The 14,867-nt window shown below is 39.7% G+C and overlaps 1 protein-coding gene across 2 annotated transcripts in view; it reads left to right on the top strand.

Moving 5' to 3' along the window:
* The window catches only part of LOC134215049 (uncharacterized), a 42,200-nt gene extending 27,620 nt beyond the window's left edge, over window positions 1-14,580 (top strand). Inside the window, exons 1-7 of one of the 2 annotated variants that reach the window (XM_062694305.1) lie at window positions 3,432-3,672; window positions 3,733-3,865; window positions 12,947-13,093; window positions 13,154-13,281; window positions 13,342-13,536; window positions 13,794-13,870; window positions 13,927-14,580. In XM_062694305.1, coding sequence (XP_062550289.1) covers window positions 3,610-3,672; window positions 3,733-3,865; window positions 12,947-13,093; window positions 13,154-13,281; window positions 13,342-13,536; window positions 13,794-13,870; window positions 13,927-14,482 — 1,299 coding nt within the window. In that variant the 5' untranslated portion in view covers window positions 3,432-3,609 and the 3' untranslated portion in view covers window positions 14,483-14,580. Of the gene's footprint in view, window positions 1-3,431; window positions 3,673-3,732; window positions 3,866-12,946; window positions 13,094-13,153; window positions 13,282-13,341; window positions 13,537-13,793; window positions 13,871-13,926 lie in introns of those variants that run through there. The other variant, XM_062694306.1, reaches the window with a different exon arrangement.
* The last annotated feature ends 287 nt before the right edge of the window (window positions 14,581-14,867 follow it).

The raw sequence follows: 14,867 nt of genomic DNA, 5'->3' as shown, positions 1-14,867 counted from the left end.
TTCAGTAAGCTACCTTACCGGGGTCGCTTGTGAGGCTGCCACCTCGATACAGCATTTCGTTAATCAGCCGCTGGGTACCAGGCAGACGCTGTTTGAGCCGCACCTCCTGGTGAACAGACGCTCAAGGCGTACCTTCTCACTCTGGCTGATGCCAGAAGGACAACAGTGCCCAGGCTGCACTTCCAGCTAAGTACACAACCCTTAGCTGGCGGTCTTTTGTCATCGGACGACCCGTGGAAGCGTCAGATAGGGACTTGTGGGGACCAGAGCTCTGTTGGGCGCTCCTTCCTTGATGTCAACCCACCATTTTGCAGCCCAAAGCAAAACGACTACTACCCGGATTCAGTAGGTGAGGACTTTTTTATATGGATACCATTGATTGCAGCAGATGTTTGGCAAGATCATCTGATATACTAGCTGTGTCGAATGCTCTAAAGAGTCATCGGTGGAGAGTCTATTAATGGCTTTAGGTTTATTGGCAGCATCTTCATCTCCGGAATTAACACTTTGGTCATCTTCAGCATCGGATTGTAATTTTTGGTGGGGGATTATATTCTACAGGGGATATTATAGGGTCCACAAACAATATATGTAATCTCAATCATTGTGAGAGTTTAATAATCCTAATTTTTTCATACTAAAGAACTGCGACTCTGCAAAGCGTCATACATGACTGAGCCTACCAAATAAAAAAATCCTAATTTTTTAAACTAATTCTTGATATTCTGTGAGATTTTTGTCAATGTTTTTTGTTTTGTTTTATAATTCTGGAAATAGGGGGAATGACGGCTTTGGCAGGCTTTGTTATATTCTTGGCAGGGGTTTTTTTATGACTGACTAGGCTCCAATTTGGCATCAACATTCTTTGCATATCAAAGAATATTGTGGCCAAATTTCATAAAATTTGGTTGACAAAAACCCCCTGCCAATAATAGAACAAAACCTGCCAAAGCCGTCTTCCCCTCTACTTTAAGAATTTTTGAAAAAAAATAGATCAGGAAGGTGTTATTGAAGTATTGAATGAATGACACGTAAAAACCGGATTTTAATGAAATTTCGTGAAAAAAATTTTAAAAAAATCTTGGAATCTGTTCAACTGTTTAGACTGTTTCAACTGTTTTTTTTAATTAGAGTGATTTTTTATAAGTCCGTTACTACATTTATTCAACTAATCTATTTAAAAAACTATTCTTGCATATTCCACAACTTTATATCTGTTGAGATCTACTTTAGCTATACTGGAAAACGCATATCTGTTAAGCTTCAAGAGGCCAAGTTTGTTGTTGTTGAACAGTGAAAACTAAACATCTGGATTACCAATCCAGGACATTCTTCTAAAAAACTTTATAAGAATTTGATCAACTGTTTTTATTTTTTATTTTTCTTTATTTTGGAAAGGTTTATAAAAGAATTACCGTTTGACTTCTCATTGGCTGAATTAGGAGAATACAAGTATGGGCACCCAATAATATGTGTAGACAGTCACGACTATTATTTATTAAATTCTGGTCGACAAATGTTCCAGCTTTGGTTAAATTTAACCGTAGTCTTGGTTTGAAACTTGGTTTAAATAATAAACTAGGATGTTATCACGCTTTGTAAACACTTAATTGACGGCAATGAAAGTGATTGTCAATAAAAATCTATATTACTAGACTTAACATTTTGCAACGATAAGTTGTTAAGAAAATTATTTTGAGCTTTTTAGTGGAATGTTTTCACCTGTCATAAGACGAGTTTATACAATCCCATTGAATTCCACCACTTAATTGTATCTTGACAGATACGTATTTCGACCTCAAAAGTAAGGCCGTCTTCAGTGTCTCGTACTAAGTCGAGTCAAGTACGAGACACTGAAGACGGCCTTACTTTTGAGGTCGAAATACGTATCTGTCAAGATATAATTAAGTGGTGGAATTCAATGGGATTGTATAAACTCGTCTTATGACAGGTGAACGATAAGTTGTATTTTACTTAATTTATTCTTTTATAAACCAGAAACAAACCAAGAAGTCACGGATTATGGCGTTGCAAGGTATAACAAAGTTTGGGGGAATAACATGGTGTCATGGCAACGGCCTACTTGACCATGTCAGCGAACGGAACTTTCGCTCACCGATACATTTTTTGCAAGAGCTCAAGTGACGAAAGGCTTGAAGCAAGGCGTTGTTTCGTACCAGTGCCATACATGCTAAAAAAAATTCTTTGAATTCTTTGATATAATCTAGGTGGCCGTCTAGCCTCATATGGGTAGTACTCTGCCCTATAGCCTGAAAAAACTCGTTATTTATAACCTTTTTAAACAACGCTTTTTTGTATTCATTTTTTTGGGACCCTAGTGAAAATATATGTTCAAATTGCTATTGAAGGGATATCAGAATTTTAACAAGGAGTTTTTCAAAAGCCACAGAAAATTTCGCTTAGAATGGCACACTTGCCCCAAACTCACTTTAACGTACTGCCCTTTGTTGTATGAAAGAGATCACAATCAATAAACCTTTATGCGGCGTACACACCTATCAAGCAGTTTTAGCAACATTGATTCAACCTCTCGCTTAGTCAAGAATCCACTCTGTTCTACACAGCAGCGCGAACACTATGTATTCGACCAACAATATCACACACGAACGACCGAAGCGTCAAATTAAACACCAACCATCAAACAATACATGGGGGTTTGTGTAACTTTACTCCGAACGCTCAAACATGTTCGGCGAACCTTGACTCCCGCCCCCGACAGCTCAAACCAAAATAAAACCGCTTTGATTTTTTCCAACCGAGCCACCAACTGTCAAATGATTGTTCCAACAACTTAACACACGGTCAAACAAAGCGGCAATCGAAGCATTTTCTTGGGGTCGGATTCAATGTTGGTCCAACGTGTTTAAGCGTGTGTACTCTACATTATATGAACAAAAGTCATACTATTAATATTCAAGTTGAGCTTAAGTACAATGTATATTAAAATTTTATAGTTCCGATTAACCTTTTCACTCTAAAAAAATGTTTGTCTCGTAGGGATTTCTTTGCTTTACAAACTTCTCCGGTATAAAAGATTTCGTTAGGACGTCGGTTGTAACTTTAGTAGTTTTGGAGAAGCTTCCATTAGTTCGGTTCCCAGGTAGGGCGAGAATAGACGTTACGGGCCATTACTTGTATAGAAATCATAATAATCCTGCACTGCTTCACAATAAATTACAACAAATGCAAAAAAAAATTGATCATTCTTTTTTTCTGCATGTTTGCTATCCATTGTATCTATTCCTTATCATTATTCAAATGCGTTGGCAACATATCCATTATCTATTTTTAAAAGTGAGAGTATTCTATCCCCATTCTCCCCCCGCCTTGCTGGTCAAATTTGGCGCACCAAAATCGGTTCCAGAGCGTATCGTTCAGTATCGATTTCGCTGTGGAACGGATAATTACGCGCCCCAAATTAACACAAACGATTCTATGCGTGCTCTGCAGTGGTTTCGATGACGATGCAGCAGCCCTTCGGTTACGCACTCGAGTCATACTGAACGTAGAACATTGTCGATAAAGTAGTTTTAAGGAACGCTGCACCGACTATCCTGGGAAGCTGAGTTGCCAAATCGCTGGTTCACGATGGTGTTCCCAAACTATGGAGTGTTCAGGGCATTCGCGATATTTGCGGGTGTTTTCGGAATCGTGAGTAGATGCGGTTTTCTTCGTCCAAGTTATGGAATGTCTAACGTTTTATGATCCTAGATTCAATCTTTCATTTGGATTGGATTTGCTATTACCGGAATAGTGGCGTACTACTGCGATATGGATTTCTCCAACCAGACAAGCTCTTTGGGCTCTTTGCTAACCCTAACGTTTTTCCGACAGTATTTCCAAGGTGAGTGATTAATTATTCCAAATTACCTTTACATTCGCTTGAAAAAAAAACCTTCAATTACTCACAGTTCTATGAGTAAGACAAATTATCCATTTTTTTGTGTATGATAAAGAAATAAATCCATCCTGGCGATGAATCAAAAGCGAGACTTCAGAGCGGTGCCTTGAAATATGTGCCTCACATTTGTGTATGTTGAAAGTTTTCGGCACTCTTGCTGATAAAACAAATGGAACAGAAGTAATCCCTTTTCGCGCGTACGTAAAAAAATCTTTAGTCAACTAACGATTGCGGATCGTGATTTTACGATTGATAAGGAAAATCTGGTAGCTTATCGAGGAATGTCACACCTTACTGACAAATGAATAAAATACGTTCGAAATTTATGTTCTTGGTATCATACATAAATGCCTTAGGAGTAGATGCTATGAGGAATTCATATAAATAAGACCGAAGGCTCCCACTTAGACATGGACAAACTGTTGGAATTTCCCAGTAAGATGCAGGAAAGTCTAAAATATATTGATGATTAATAAGATAACAATTCTACCTGTGTATAGGTAGAAAATAGTTAAAAAATATTAATGGCAGAGGACGTGTCACGTGTGATATGTTTACTTTCACGGCAGGAGTTCTAGGACTTCTAGGTTTATCAAAACAGTCTCGGATATGCTGGCTATTAGTCTGCATCGATTAATAGGATGAGGGAAAAGATTGAGTTAAATATCAAATATTCAATCTACCCTAAAGAAATCTGAGATCTTACCTGCGACCAAGCCGACCATGTAGCTGAATAATATATGAGAAGTTTTCAAGTCGGACTTTGGACAGAAGGCAGACATCAAACCAAAAACACACGTTGTGGCAGAAACACGTGGTAGACGGTACTATACAGTTTATTTGGCTGGAACGTGAATTGGAAATGGAAGAGTTATTGAGTGCAACGGATGAGCTTGTGTCTGACAAGCTCGGTGGTCTAGATGCAACCGCTTCTGCCTCATACCCCATACACGCGGTCCAGCATGTTCCCGTCAATCATTGACTTCACTACCAGGAAAATAGACAAGTTAGTGCAACATTTGACCTTGTGTATAGGTGTTTGACTAACCAAGTTGGTCAACTCGGTTAGTCAAACGACTCTACACACGACAAACATTGCATCACCATGTCTAAATTCCATATCTCTTGGTACCTAGGAGAGGTCGTAGAGTTCTCTCCATCTTTCAGTAGGTGTTCAACTAACCTTCTTTCAGCATTCAAGCAAACACGTAGCAAGGACAGATCTCGACTGTTGGAGAGTACCTTGTTTCCATCTAAGAGTTAGTGATTAGTCAAAAACCAATATCTGTGTAACGGATTTAAGTAATGCTACTCTCATACAAAAAACGCATAAACTAGTGCCAACTACATGTGGACAACCACATTAAGTAGGTATACACCGTTGATAGGGATGGAATCCAGAGAGAAAACAAAAACTTCACACTTACCATCTCTGTATACGCTCATGATATGCAGCATATCACGAGAAACGTTTTTCGTAAGCTGTGACGATAAAGAACTAAGTCGGGGGGAAACACTTTATGATATTTTTCTTTAACAAAGCTCTGATTGCGGGGGACACTGGTGCTGATAATGCATTTTAATTTGTTTTGCACAATTGTGCTTAAAATCCATGGTCCTCAATGGCAATTGAGTGAAAACGAACCACTTTGTCATAGCTTGTTGGTAGTTGCTGCTTCTCAGATTCTGTTTAGTAACTTAATTCTTATAGCGGATTTATGACAGCAGTCACCATGGCTAGTTGCTCAGATTTATTGGCGATTTTATTGCTATCAATAATCCTCTAATAAATAAGCTGGAAAAGCTTCAAACGTCAGATTCCAATTGATCTTATTAGCCGCTCTACGGTTGTAATGAAGAGCGTTATAAGCCCTATTTTTAAAACATGATCAAAGCCATAATTTTTTGTAGTAATGTGGTCAAATAATAGAGGTAATAAACTATAGAGGACGATTGTCGCTGCGGTTCCCTTTGTTATCGTTTCCAAACATGTTGGGTACCTATCTGTCAAAACGTACTGATTTTTCCTTCGTTGACATTTAGTGCCCTATTCTCGCCAGCAAAAGATGTTTCGCCAGTGACGACAGCGACAATCTTCCTCTATAGTTTATTACCTCTATTGGTCAAATGAATAACCCAAATAAGAAAATTTTCATTGCAAACGGATTATAATGGTGTATAATAAGAGAAATATTCTTCTGACCGGAATGATGATGGCAATATTGAAACTGGAGTAATAGAAACCTTGGTCGGGTCACGACAATGACGCAGCCGGTAGAATTACTATTTTTAGGTATCTGTAGGTCTTGCTAGTGCTCCCCGGAAGAAGTGATATGGGGCGATTCAAGTATGATGTCCACTACTTTTTGATATTTCTAGACCCCCTCCCCCCTTCTGTCACGCTTTTTTGTATACCTTGTATATGTACTGTCACAAAGTCTCAGACCCCCTCCCCCCTTAAACCTGTGACATTATTATTGAACGACCCCTATAGGGAAAACAATCAGGTAAATATAATCGTAAAATGGAGACAAATAAAGGAAATATGCTAGCGTCCCCGGTAGGCTCCCTGACGGAAGGGCAGTGGAACAGTGGCCGGGTGACAAAAATTTTCAAAAAAAAAAAAAGATTAAATTTTGATAGGGGAACAGACGGCTTTGGCAGGTTTTGTTCTATTATTGGCAGGGGGGTTTTGTCGACCGAATGTTATGAAATTTGGTCACAATATTCTTTGATATGCAAAGAATGTTTGGGCCAAATTTGAGCATAATCAGTCATAAAAAAAACCCCTGCCAATAATAGAACAAAACCTGCCAAAGCCGTCATTACCCCTACTGAATTTGAAAATATATTCTAGCAAAATTGTATTTAAAGATGGGTTTTCAATTTAAATCTCGTTATTGGACATTGGATTTGGAGATGTTCATTGGACTTGAACTGGATTGGGATTGGATTTGTATTGAATTGGGATGATATTTCTATTGGATCTGGATTTGAATTGAGATTTGGATTGTATTTGGACTGGATTTTCATTGGACTTGGATTGAATTTGCAATAGATTCAGATTAAATTTGAATAAGTATTTCAGACGATTTGGATAGATTTGGATTGGATTTGAGTTGTACTTGAATTTGATTTGGACTAAATTTGAATTGAATTTGGATTAAATTGGATTCGAAATGGATTTAGATTAAGTTTGGATGGGATTTGGATTGTACTCGGATTAAATTGGCTTTGAATTGGATTGGATTCAGATTAAATTTGGATTGGATAAAGATTATATTTAAATAAGTGATTTAATTTGGCTACATTTGGTTTGGATTGGATTTGGATTAAATGTGGATTGGATTTGAATTGAATTTGGATTGGATGTGCATTAAATTATGATTAGATTCAGGTTAAATTTGGATTGGATGATTTAAGATAACTCAGATTCAAATGAGTAATTGAATTGGGTAGATTTATGTTAGATTGGATTTGGATTGAATTAAGATTTCATTTGTAATGAATGTGGATTGGATTTGAATTGGATTTGCAATAGATTCAGATTAAATTTGGATTGGATTTGAATTAAATTTGGAAAAGTATTTCAGCGGATTTGGCTGGATTTGGATTGGATTTTAATTGTACTTGAATTTGGATTGGATTTGATTTGGACTACATTTGAATTTGGATTGTATTTGATTCGGTCTGAATTTCGATTAAGTTTAGCTTGGATAGGACACGGATTAAATTGGATTTGAAATGGATTGGATTCAGATTAAATTTGGATTGGATTATGATTAGGTCTGGATGAGTATTTATTTGGATTTGGCTTGGTTTTGATTGGAATTGATTCGGACTGGATTTGTATTACATTTGGATAGGATTTGGATTAAATTGGCTTTGAATTAGATTCAGATTAAATTTGGATTGGATAAAGATTATATTTAAATAAGTGATTTAATTTGTCTACATTTGGTTTGAATTGAATTTGGATTGGAGTGGGGTGAAATTTCCATTGGATGTGGATATGATTTGGTATTTCAATTGGATTTGCATTGAATTATGATTAGATTCAGGTTAAATTGGGATTGGATGATTTAAATGAATAATTGGATTGGTTAGAATTGTGTTAGATTGGAATTGGACTGTATTTGGATTGAATTTGGATCGCTTTTGTAATGAATGTGAATTGGATTTGGATTGGATTGGATTTGCAATAGATTCAGATTAAATTTAGATTGGATTTGAATTAAATTTGGAAAAGTATTTCACTGGATTTGGCTAGATTTGGATTGGATTTGAATTGCACTTGAATTTGGATTGGATTTGATTTGTACTAAATTTGAATTGGATTCGAATTAAATTCAGATTAAGTTTGGATTGGATGAGTTTTTAGTTGGATTTGGCTATGTTTGAATTGGATTTAATTCGGGCTGGATTTGGATTAAATTTGGATTGGACTAGGATAGGATTCTGATTATATTGGATTTAAATTGGATTTGGATTCAGATTGAATTTGGATTGGAATAAAGATTACATCTGAATTTAGATTGGATTTGAACTCGAATTGGATTTACAATAGTTTCAGATTAAATTTGCATTGGATTTGCAATAGATTAAAATTTGATTGGCTTTTGGAGTATATTTCATTGGCTATGGCCAGATTTTATTTATTTAATTGGATTTGGCTAGATTTGGGTTGGATTTTAATTGTACTTGGATTTGATGTGGACTATTTTTTTATTTGATTTGAATTGGATTTGGATTAAATTGGAATGAGATTTCGATTGGACTTGAATTTAAATATGGATTTGGATTGACGTTGAATTGGACTTGGATTTGCATAGGTTATGGATTGGCTTTGGACTGGATTTTGATTGAATTTGGATGGAGTTTAATTTGGATTCGATTGGAATTGGATTTAAGGACATAAACGGGAACCTTCTTACGAACGAGCGTGAGGTGATCCAAAGGTGGCGGCAGCACTACGAAGAACACCTGAATGGCGATGTGGCAGACGAAGATGGCGGTATGGTGATGGACCTGGGAGAACGCGCGCAGGACATAATTTTACCGGCTCCGGATCTCCAGGAAATCCAGGAGGTGATCGGCCGGCTGAAAAACAACAAAACCCCTGGAGTTGACCAACTACCAGGAGAGCTGTTTAAACACGGTGATGAGGCACTGGCTAGAGCGCTGCACTGGGTGATTACCAAGGTTTGGGAGGATGAGGTTCTGCCGCAGGAGGGGATGGAAGGTGTCGTGTGTCCCATCTACAAAAAGGGAGATAAGCTGGATTGTAGCAACTACCGCGCAATCACATTGCTAAACGCCGCCTACAAGGTACTCTCCCAAGTTTTATGCCGCCGACTAACACCAATTGCAAAAGAGTTCGTGGGGCAGTACCAGGCGGGATTTATGGGTGAACGCTCTACGACAGACCAGGTGTTCGCCGTACGTCAGGTATTGCAGAAATGCCGCGAATACAATGTGCCCACTCATCATCTATTTATCGACATCAAAGCCTCATATGATACAATCGATCGGGCTATGGCAGCTAATGCACGAAAACGGATTTCCGGATAAACTGATACGGTTGATCAAAGCGACGATGGATCGGGTGATGTGCGGAGTTCGAGTTTCACGAGCATTCTCGAGTTCCTCTGAAACGCGCAGGAGGCTACGACAAAGTGATGGTCTTTCGTGTCTGCTATTCAAGATCGCTTCGGAGGGAGTAATACGAAGGGGAGGGATTGACACGAGTGGTACGATTTTCACGAAGTCCGTCCAGTTATTTGTTTTCGCCGACGACATTAATATCATGGCACGTAACTTTGAGAAAATGAAGGAAGCCTACATCAAACTGAAAAGCGTAGCTAAACGGATTGGACCAGTCATCAACACGTCGAAGACGAAGTACATGATAGGAAAAGGCTCAAGAGAGGTCAATGTAAGCCACCCACAACGAGTCGGTGGTGACGAAATCGAGGTGGTTGAAGAATTTGTGTACTTGGGTTCACTGGTGACCGCCGATAACGTACGTACTTTGGACTCCGCAAAACGCTCCGATCGAATAGAGTTCATCGCCGTACCAAACTGACTATTTACAAAACCCTTATTGGACCGGTAGTTCTCTACGGACACGAGACCTGGACGATGCTCGTGGAGGACCAACTGGGAGTTTTCGAAAGGAAAGTGCTGCGTACCATCTATGGTGGGGTGCAGATGGCGGACGGTACGTGGAGGAGGTGAATGAACCACGAGTTACATCAGCTGTTGGGAGAACCATCCATCGTTCCCACCGCGAAAATCGGAAGACTGCGGTGGGCCGGGCACGAAGCCCGGACTGACTGCGTGGTATGCGAAGTGCAGCCATGGACCGAGCTGAATGGAGAGGACTTTTATGTATTGCACAGGCCACTCCGGCCTTAGTCTGGTAATAAATAAAAAATGTTGCGTAGATCTTACGAGCTGAACTTCAGAACATTTCGCGCATTCTAGAATGTCATTGTAGGACACGCAGAAAAGCATTGCGCTTCTACTTGATTGTGGATCTGACGACCTGAACTCAAGGACGTTTTGGACGGCCTTCAGTGTATCGAAATGCAGGTAGATTGCTATAACGTTTCTTGGCAGGTACCAAAGGATCTGTTGGGAAGGGGTTTGATAGCTGCCGAGAACATATTGAAGGCCATTGATGCGTAGATCTTACGAGCCGAATTTCAGAACATTTCGCGCATTCTAGATTGTCATTATTGGGCACGCAGAAAAAAATCCAATAAGTCATTTGATTTCTTTGATCTGGACAAGATGACACGAGCTTGATTTGAAACAAGCATTGCGCTTCTACTTGATTGTAGATCTGACGTCCTGAACTCAAGAACGTTTTTGATGGCCTTCGGTTTATTGAAATGCAGATAGATTGGTATAACGTTTCTTGGCAGGTATCTAAGGATCTGTTGGAAAAGGTTTGGTAGCTGCCGAAAACATTTTCGAGGTTGTTGTTGCGTAGGTCTAACGAGCCGAACTTCAGAACATTTCGCGCATTCTCGAATGTCATCATGGGGCACGCAGAAAAATTTCCAATAATTCATTTGATTTCTTTTAACTGGGCAGGATGACCTGAGCTTGATTTGAAACAAGCATTGCGTCCCGGCCTTTTAAGGGTTAAACAAGATTGATTAATTTACAGTTCATTTGAAAAAAAACAGCATGCTTGCTAAGGATATCAGGCAAGAATTTTTTAACACATAAAACATTGTTTCCGTTACTTTACTAATGGTATAACATACGATAGCCCACTGTTTGCTTTACTTTTTTCTTCTATTTCTCGAACATATGAGTTTTTTTTTAACAAAAAGTGTATGCATTTATTATTTAGGGGAACTGTTCCTGGAATTCATCTCATGGCTCCGATATTTATCCCATCAAAAACAAAGCCATGGAAATCTAATTGTAATTACAAAATATAAAATATTTGTAATTTTTTCAGCAGTGAAAAAGAAATTGGTGCTGTATTACTATATAGAGAGATGATAAACGAGAGATTTTTTCATTCTCTTTTGGATTCAATCCCTGATTATAAGACATTTAAAATCTAATTAAATTTTCCTTTGGCGAATCTTGAAAACATAATGACAACAAGATATAATAAAGACATCGAGAATTTACGATTCGCCAAATAAATAGTTCAATCAAAGGTAATTGTCTATTTCCGGGGATTAAACCACCCGACTTGGACGTTAATTTACAATGTTATGAAAACTCATATGTGAATATGTACGTTATGTGGAAGATATTGATTTGAAAAATGTATTGGAGGTAACCACTTCCCTTCGATGGGACTCGAACCCATGACCCTACAGTACGCTAGACTGGTGCTTTAACCAACTAAGCTACGAAGGACCTCCGTCGGCCTTCGCAACCTAGCGGCTACTGAACGAGCTCGAGATTCCCAAATTGGACGCATAGTCAAATCACTCGCAATCCATTTATCAAGCCAATACTTCCACATGTGTATTGTACACGTCCACATTAGAGGAGCGTGAGTATTTAGAATGTCTGGCGGCTATACACATTCTTCATCAGCAACGGTACTGATCAAGTGAGGTTGTGTAAGCTATTTGCCAGTCGGTCGTCAAGCTCAGACCCGACCGCATTGCGTAGGCAAGAGCACGCAACTCAAGTTCAGTTCAATCAAAGGTAATTGCCTATTTCCGGGGATTAAACCACCCGACTTGGACGTTAATTTACAATGTTATGAAAACTCATATGTGAATATGTACGTTATGTGGAAGATATTGATTTGAAAAATGTATTGGAGGTAACCACTTTCCCTTCGATGGGACTCGAACCCATGACCCTACAGTACGCTAGACTGGTGCTTTAACCAACTAAGCTACGAAAGACCTCCGTCGGCCTTCGCAACCTAGCGGCTACTGAACGAGCTCGAGATTCCCAAATTGGACGCATAGTCAAATCACTCGCAATCCATTTATCAAGCCAATACTTCCACATGTGTATTGTACACGTCCACATTAGAGGAGCGTGAGTATTTAGAATGAATGCTCTTGCCTACGCAATGCGGTCGGGTCTGAGCTTGACGACCGACTGGCAAATAGCTTACACAACCTCACTTGATCAGTACCGTTGCTGATGAAGAATGTGTATAGCCGCCAGACATTCTAAATACTCACGCTCCTCTAATGTGGACGTGTACAATACACATGTGGAAGTATTGGCTTGATAAATGGATTGCGAGTGATTTGACTATGCGTCCAATTTGGGAATCTCGAGCTCGTTCAGTAGCCGCTAGGTTGCGAAGGCCGACGGAGGTCCTTCGTAGCTTAGTTGGTTAAAGCACCAGTCTAGCGTACTGTAGGGTCATGGGTTCGAGTCCCATCGAAGGGAAAGTGGTTACCTCCAATACATTTTTTCAAATCAATATCTTCCACATAACGTACATATTCACATATGAGTTTTCAAAATAAATAGTACCAATTGAATTTGATCAATTGCCGCATTATTTTCTCATTTCAGGAACATGCAGCATTACACTCCCTCTCCTAGACATGTCGGCCGTCTGGGCGCTGAATCTACTTTCACCGGGAGACCTGCACGCCTGGGTTTGGGTCTACCTCATTCTGCATATGTTTTGGGCAATCAGCTCTCTTCTCCTGATCACCAGTAGGTTTGAAAGTATTAGATTCTTTTGAAGAAATCTCACTGCTTGTATAATACTTTTAGATGCTCGAAAAAAGTACGTCCGGTACATCAATATTTTCTTGTACATCTGGATCGCAATCACGGTGGTAATCAGCGTGCTGGACTTGGCGCTAGGAATTCAATTCGCCGTGGATTATGACACCATCATTGTTCGTATTACGGTTTGTACTAGTCGGAGAGTATGTAGCAAATGATGTTTTTGTTTTTAGCATGCGCTTTTCCTACGGCCCTATCCCGCTCCAGATTCGGCAGATCAGGTACTTTTGATGTCAGCGACGGTTTCCGGGATTATGCTGGTGATGGCATTCCGTGGTTTTATTATTTGGATCGCCAATATCACGTTGATTGTGTACTTGTTTACGCAAACCTTCACCATCTACGATTACAATCAGTTCCGACGAAAGGTGGGTTATATGTGGTTTTGATACGGTATTAACTAGAATGGTTGTCAGTTAACGAGTTTGAATTGATAACTGAACGTGACGTGTTACAAGTGATGCGAACTGAGGGAATCAGTAGCACCGACCTAACACTCATCGAATCGATCAATCAATTCTGTTGACTGCGGTTGCTGCTTTTTGTTAACCAACAATTATACTGGTGTGATGTTTTGCTGTGTTTAACTAATACATTTTCGTTGTTCAAATGGCTTCTTCCTCAGAGCGGTTCAATCAACCCAGCTTTTGTCGGACAAACCAGCGGAACGCGGCGAGCTCCAATAGATGCTTATGACATGGGGTGAGCTTGAGTAATTGTAAGCTCTTAGCAACACTCAATAACAAAAGTAATTCCAGTCAATCGCAAAGCCAGAACCAAGATGATAATCGCCGCCCGTATAATGCTTCGGTCAACTACCGTCGACCATTGGATCGTATCTCCGAACAACCAGCAGAAACAATCGTCGAACGACCAATCCAACATCAAACTCCGCAAGAGTACTCCAATCAACCAAGAGTATTTACGCCTCAACCGAGCACCTCCGTGAATCGTACCTTCGAGCCTCTTGCCAGACAGCCCTCCGTAGAACGAGAAGAGATACGTCCAGACCCACCAAAGCCAATTCCACCGCCTCCACCACCAAAGAACTTTAATATGAATACCGTCGTACGGCGAGATGCCGCCGCCGCAAAGGTCGCTCAAGAACTAAACTACCGAAATAGCTTCAACGTTGCCAACGGTAATGTTGGTCCAAGTAACGGTCTAAGGACCTTCTCCGCTGTCCCTCCATCATCCGCAAACAACGAGCCGGATCTTCCCACACCAAACTACAGCCCTCCAATGCCAAGAATCAACCCCTTTGAAAACCGACCTCCGTTGAGATCAGTCCTCAGAAATTCTAGGTATCAGTGACACCAACCCTAGAGGTAAATAGCTGTCTGCCGCATATGACAAACTCGTTTAATGTACATTAATTAAAGTAGTTATTAATAAAGAAAACACTATTATAATTTAATGTTTTGAAATCTCCCCTTCGTTCGCTCGAGATAGTTTCTGCCCTTCACGACGAAGTCATCGTCTGGGCCGGGCGATAACGCCACATTACGCTCCATGGCGAGTAAACAGAGCTAACCCCCGCAATGCTATGGGTCAATCCGTTACGCTGTCTGCTGTGCGATTACTGAACCATCTGTTTGATAACGATGGCCCTTTGGAAATGGTGTCGATGTTAAATCATAAAATGAATCGAATAGTTAGATTAATTGTGAATTAGAATCGTTGAATGTCACGATTACTT

This window comes from Armigeres subalbatus, chromosome 2 (genome assembly GCF_024139115.2).
Source record: "Armigeres subalbatus isolate Guangzhou_Male chromosome 2, GZ_Asu_2, whole genome shotgun sequence".
Taxonomy (NCBI): Eukaryota; Metazoa; Arthropoda; class Insecta; order Diptera; family Culicidae; genus Armigeres; species Armigeres subalbatus.
Note: the sequence above shows the minus strand (reverse complement) of the source record. Positions and strands in the feature narration are given on the sequence as shown.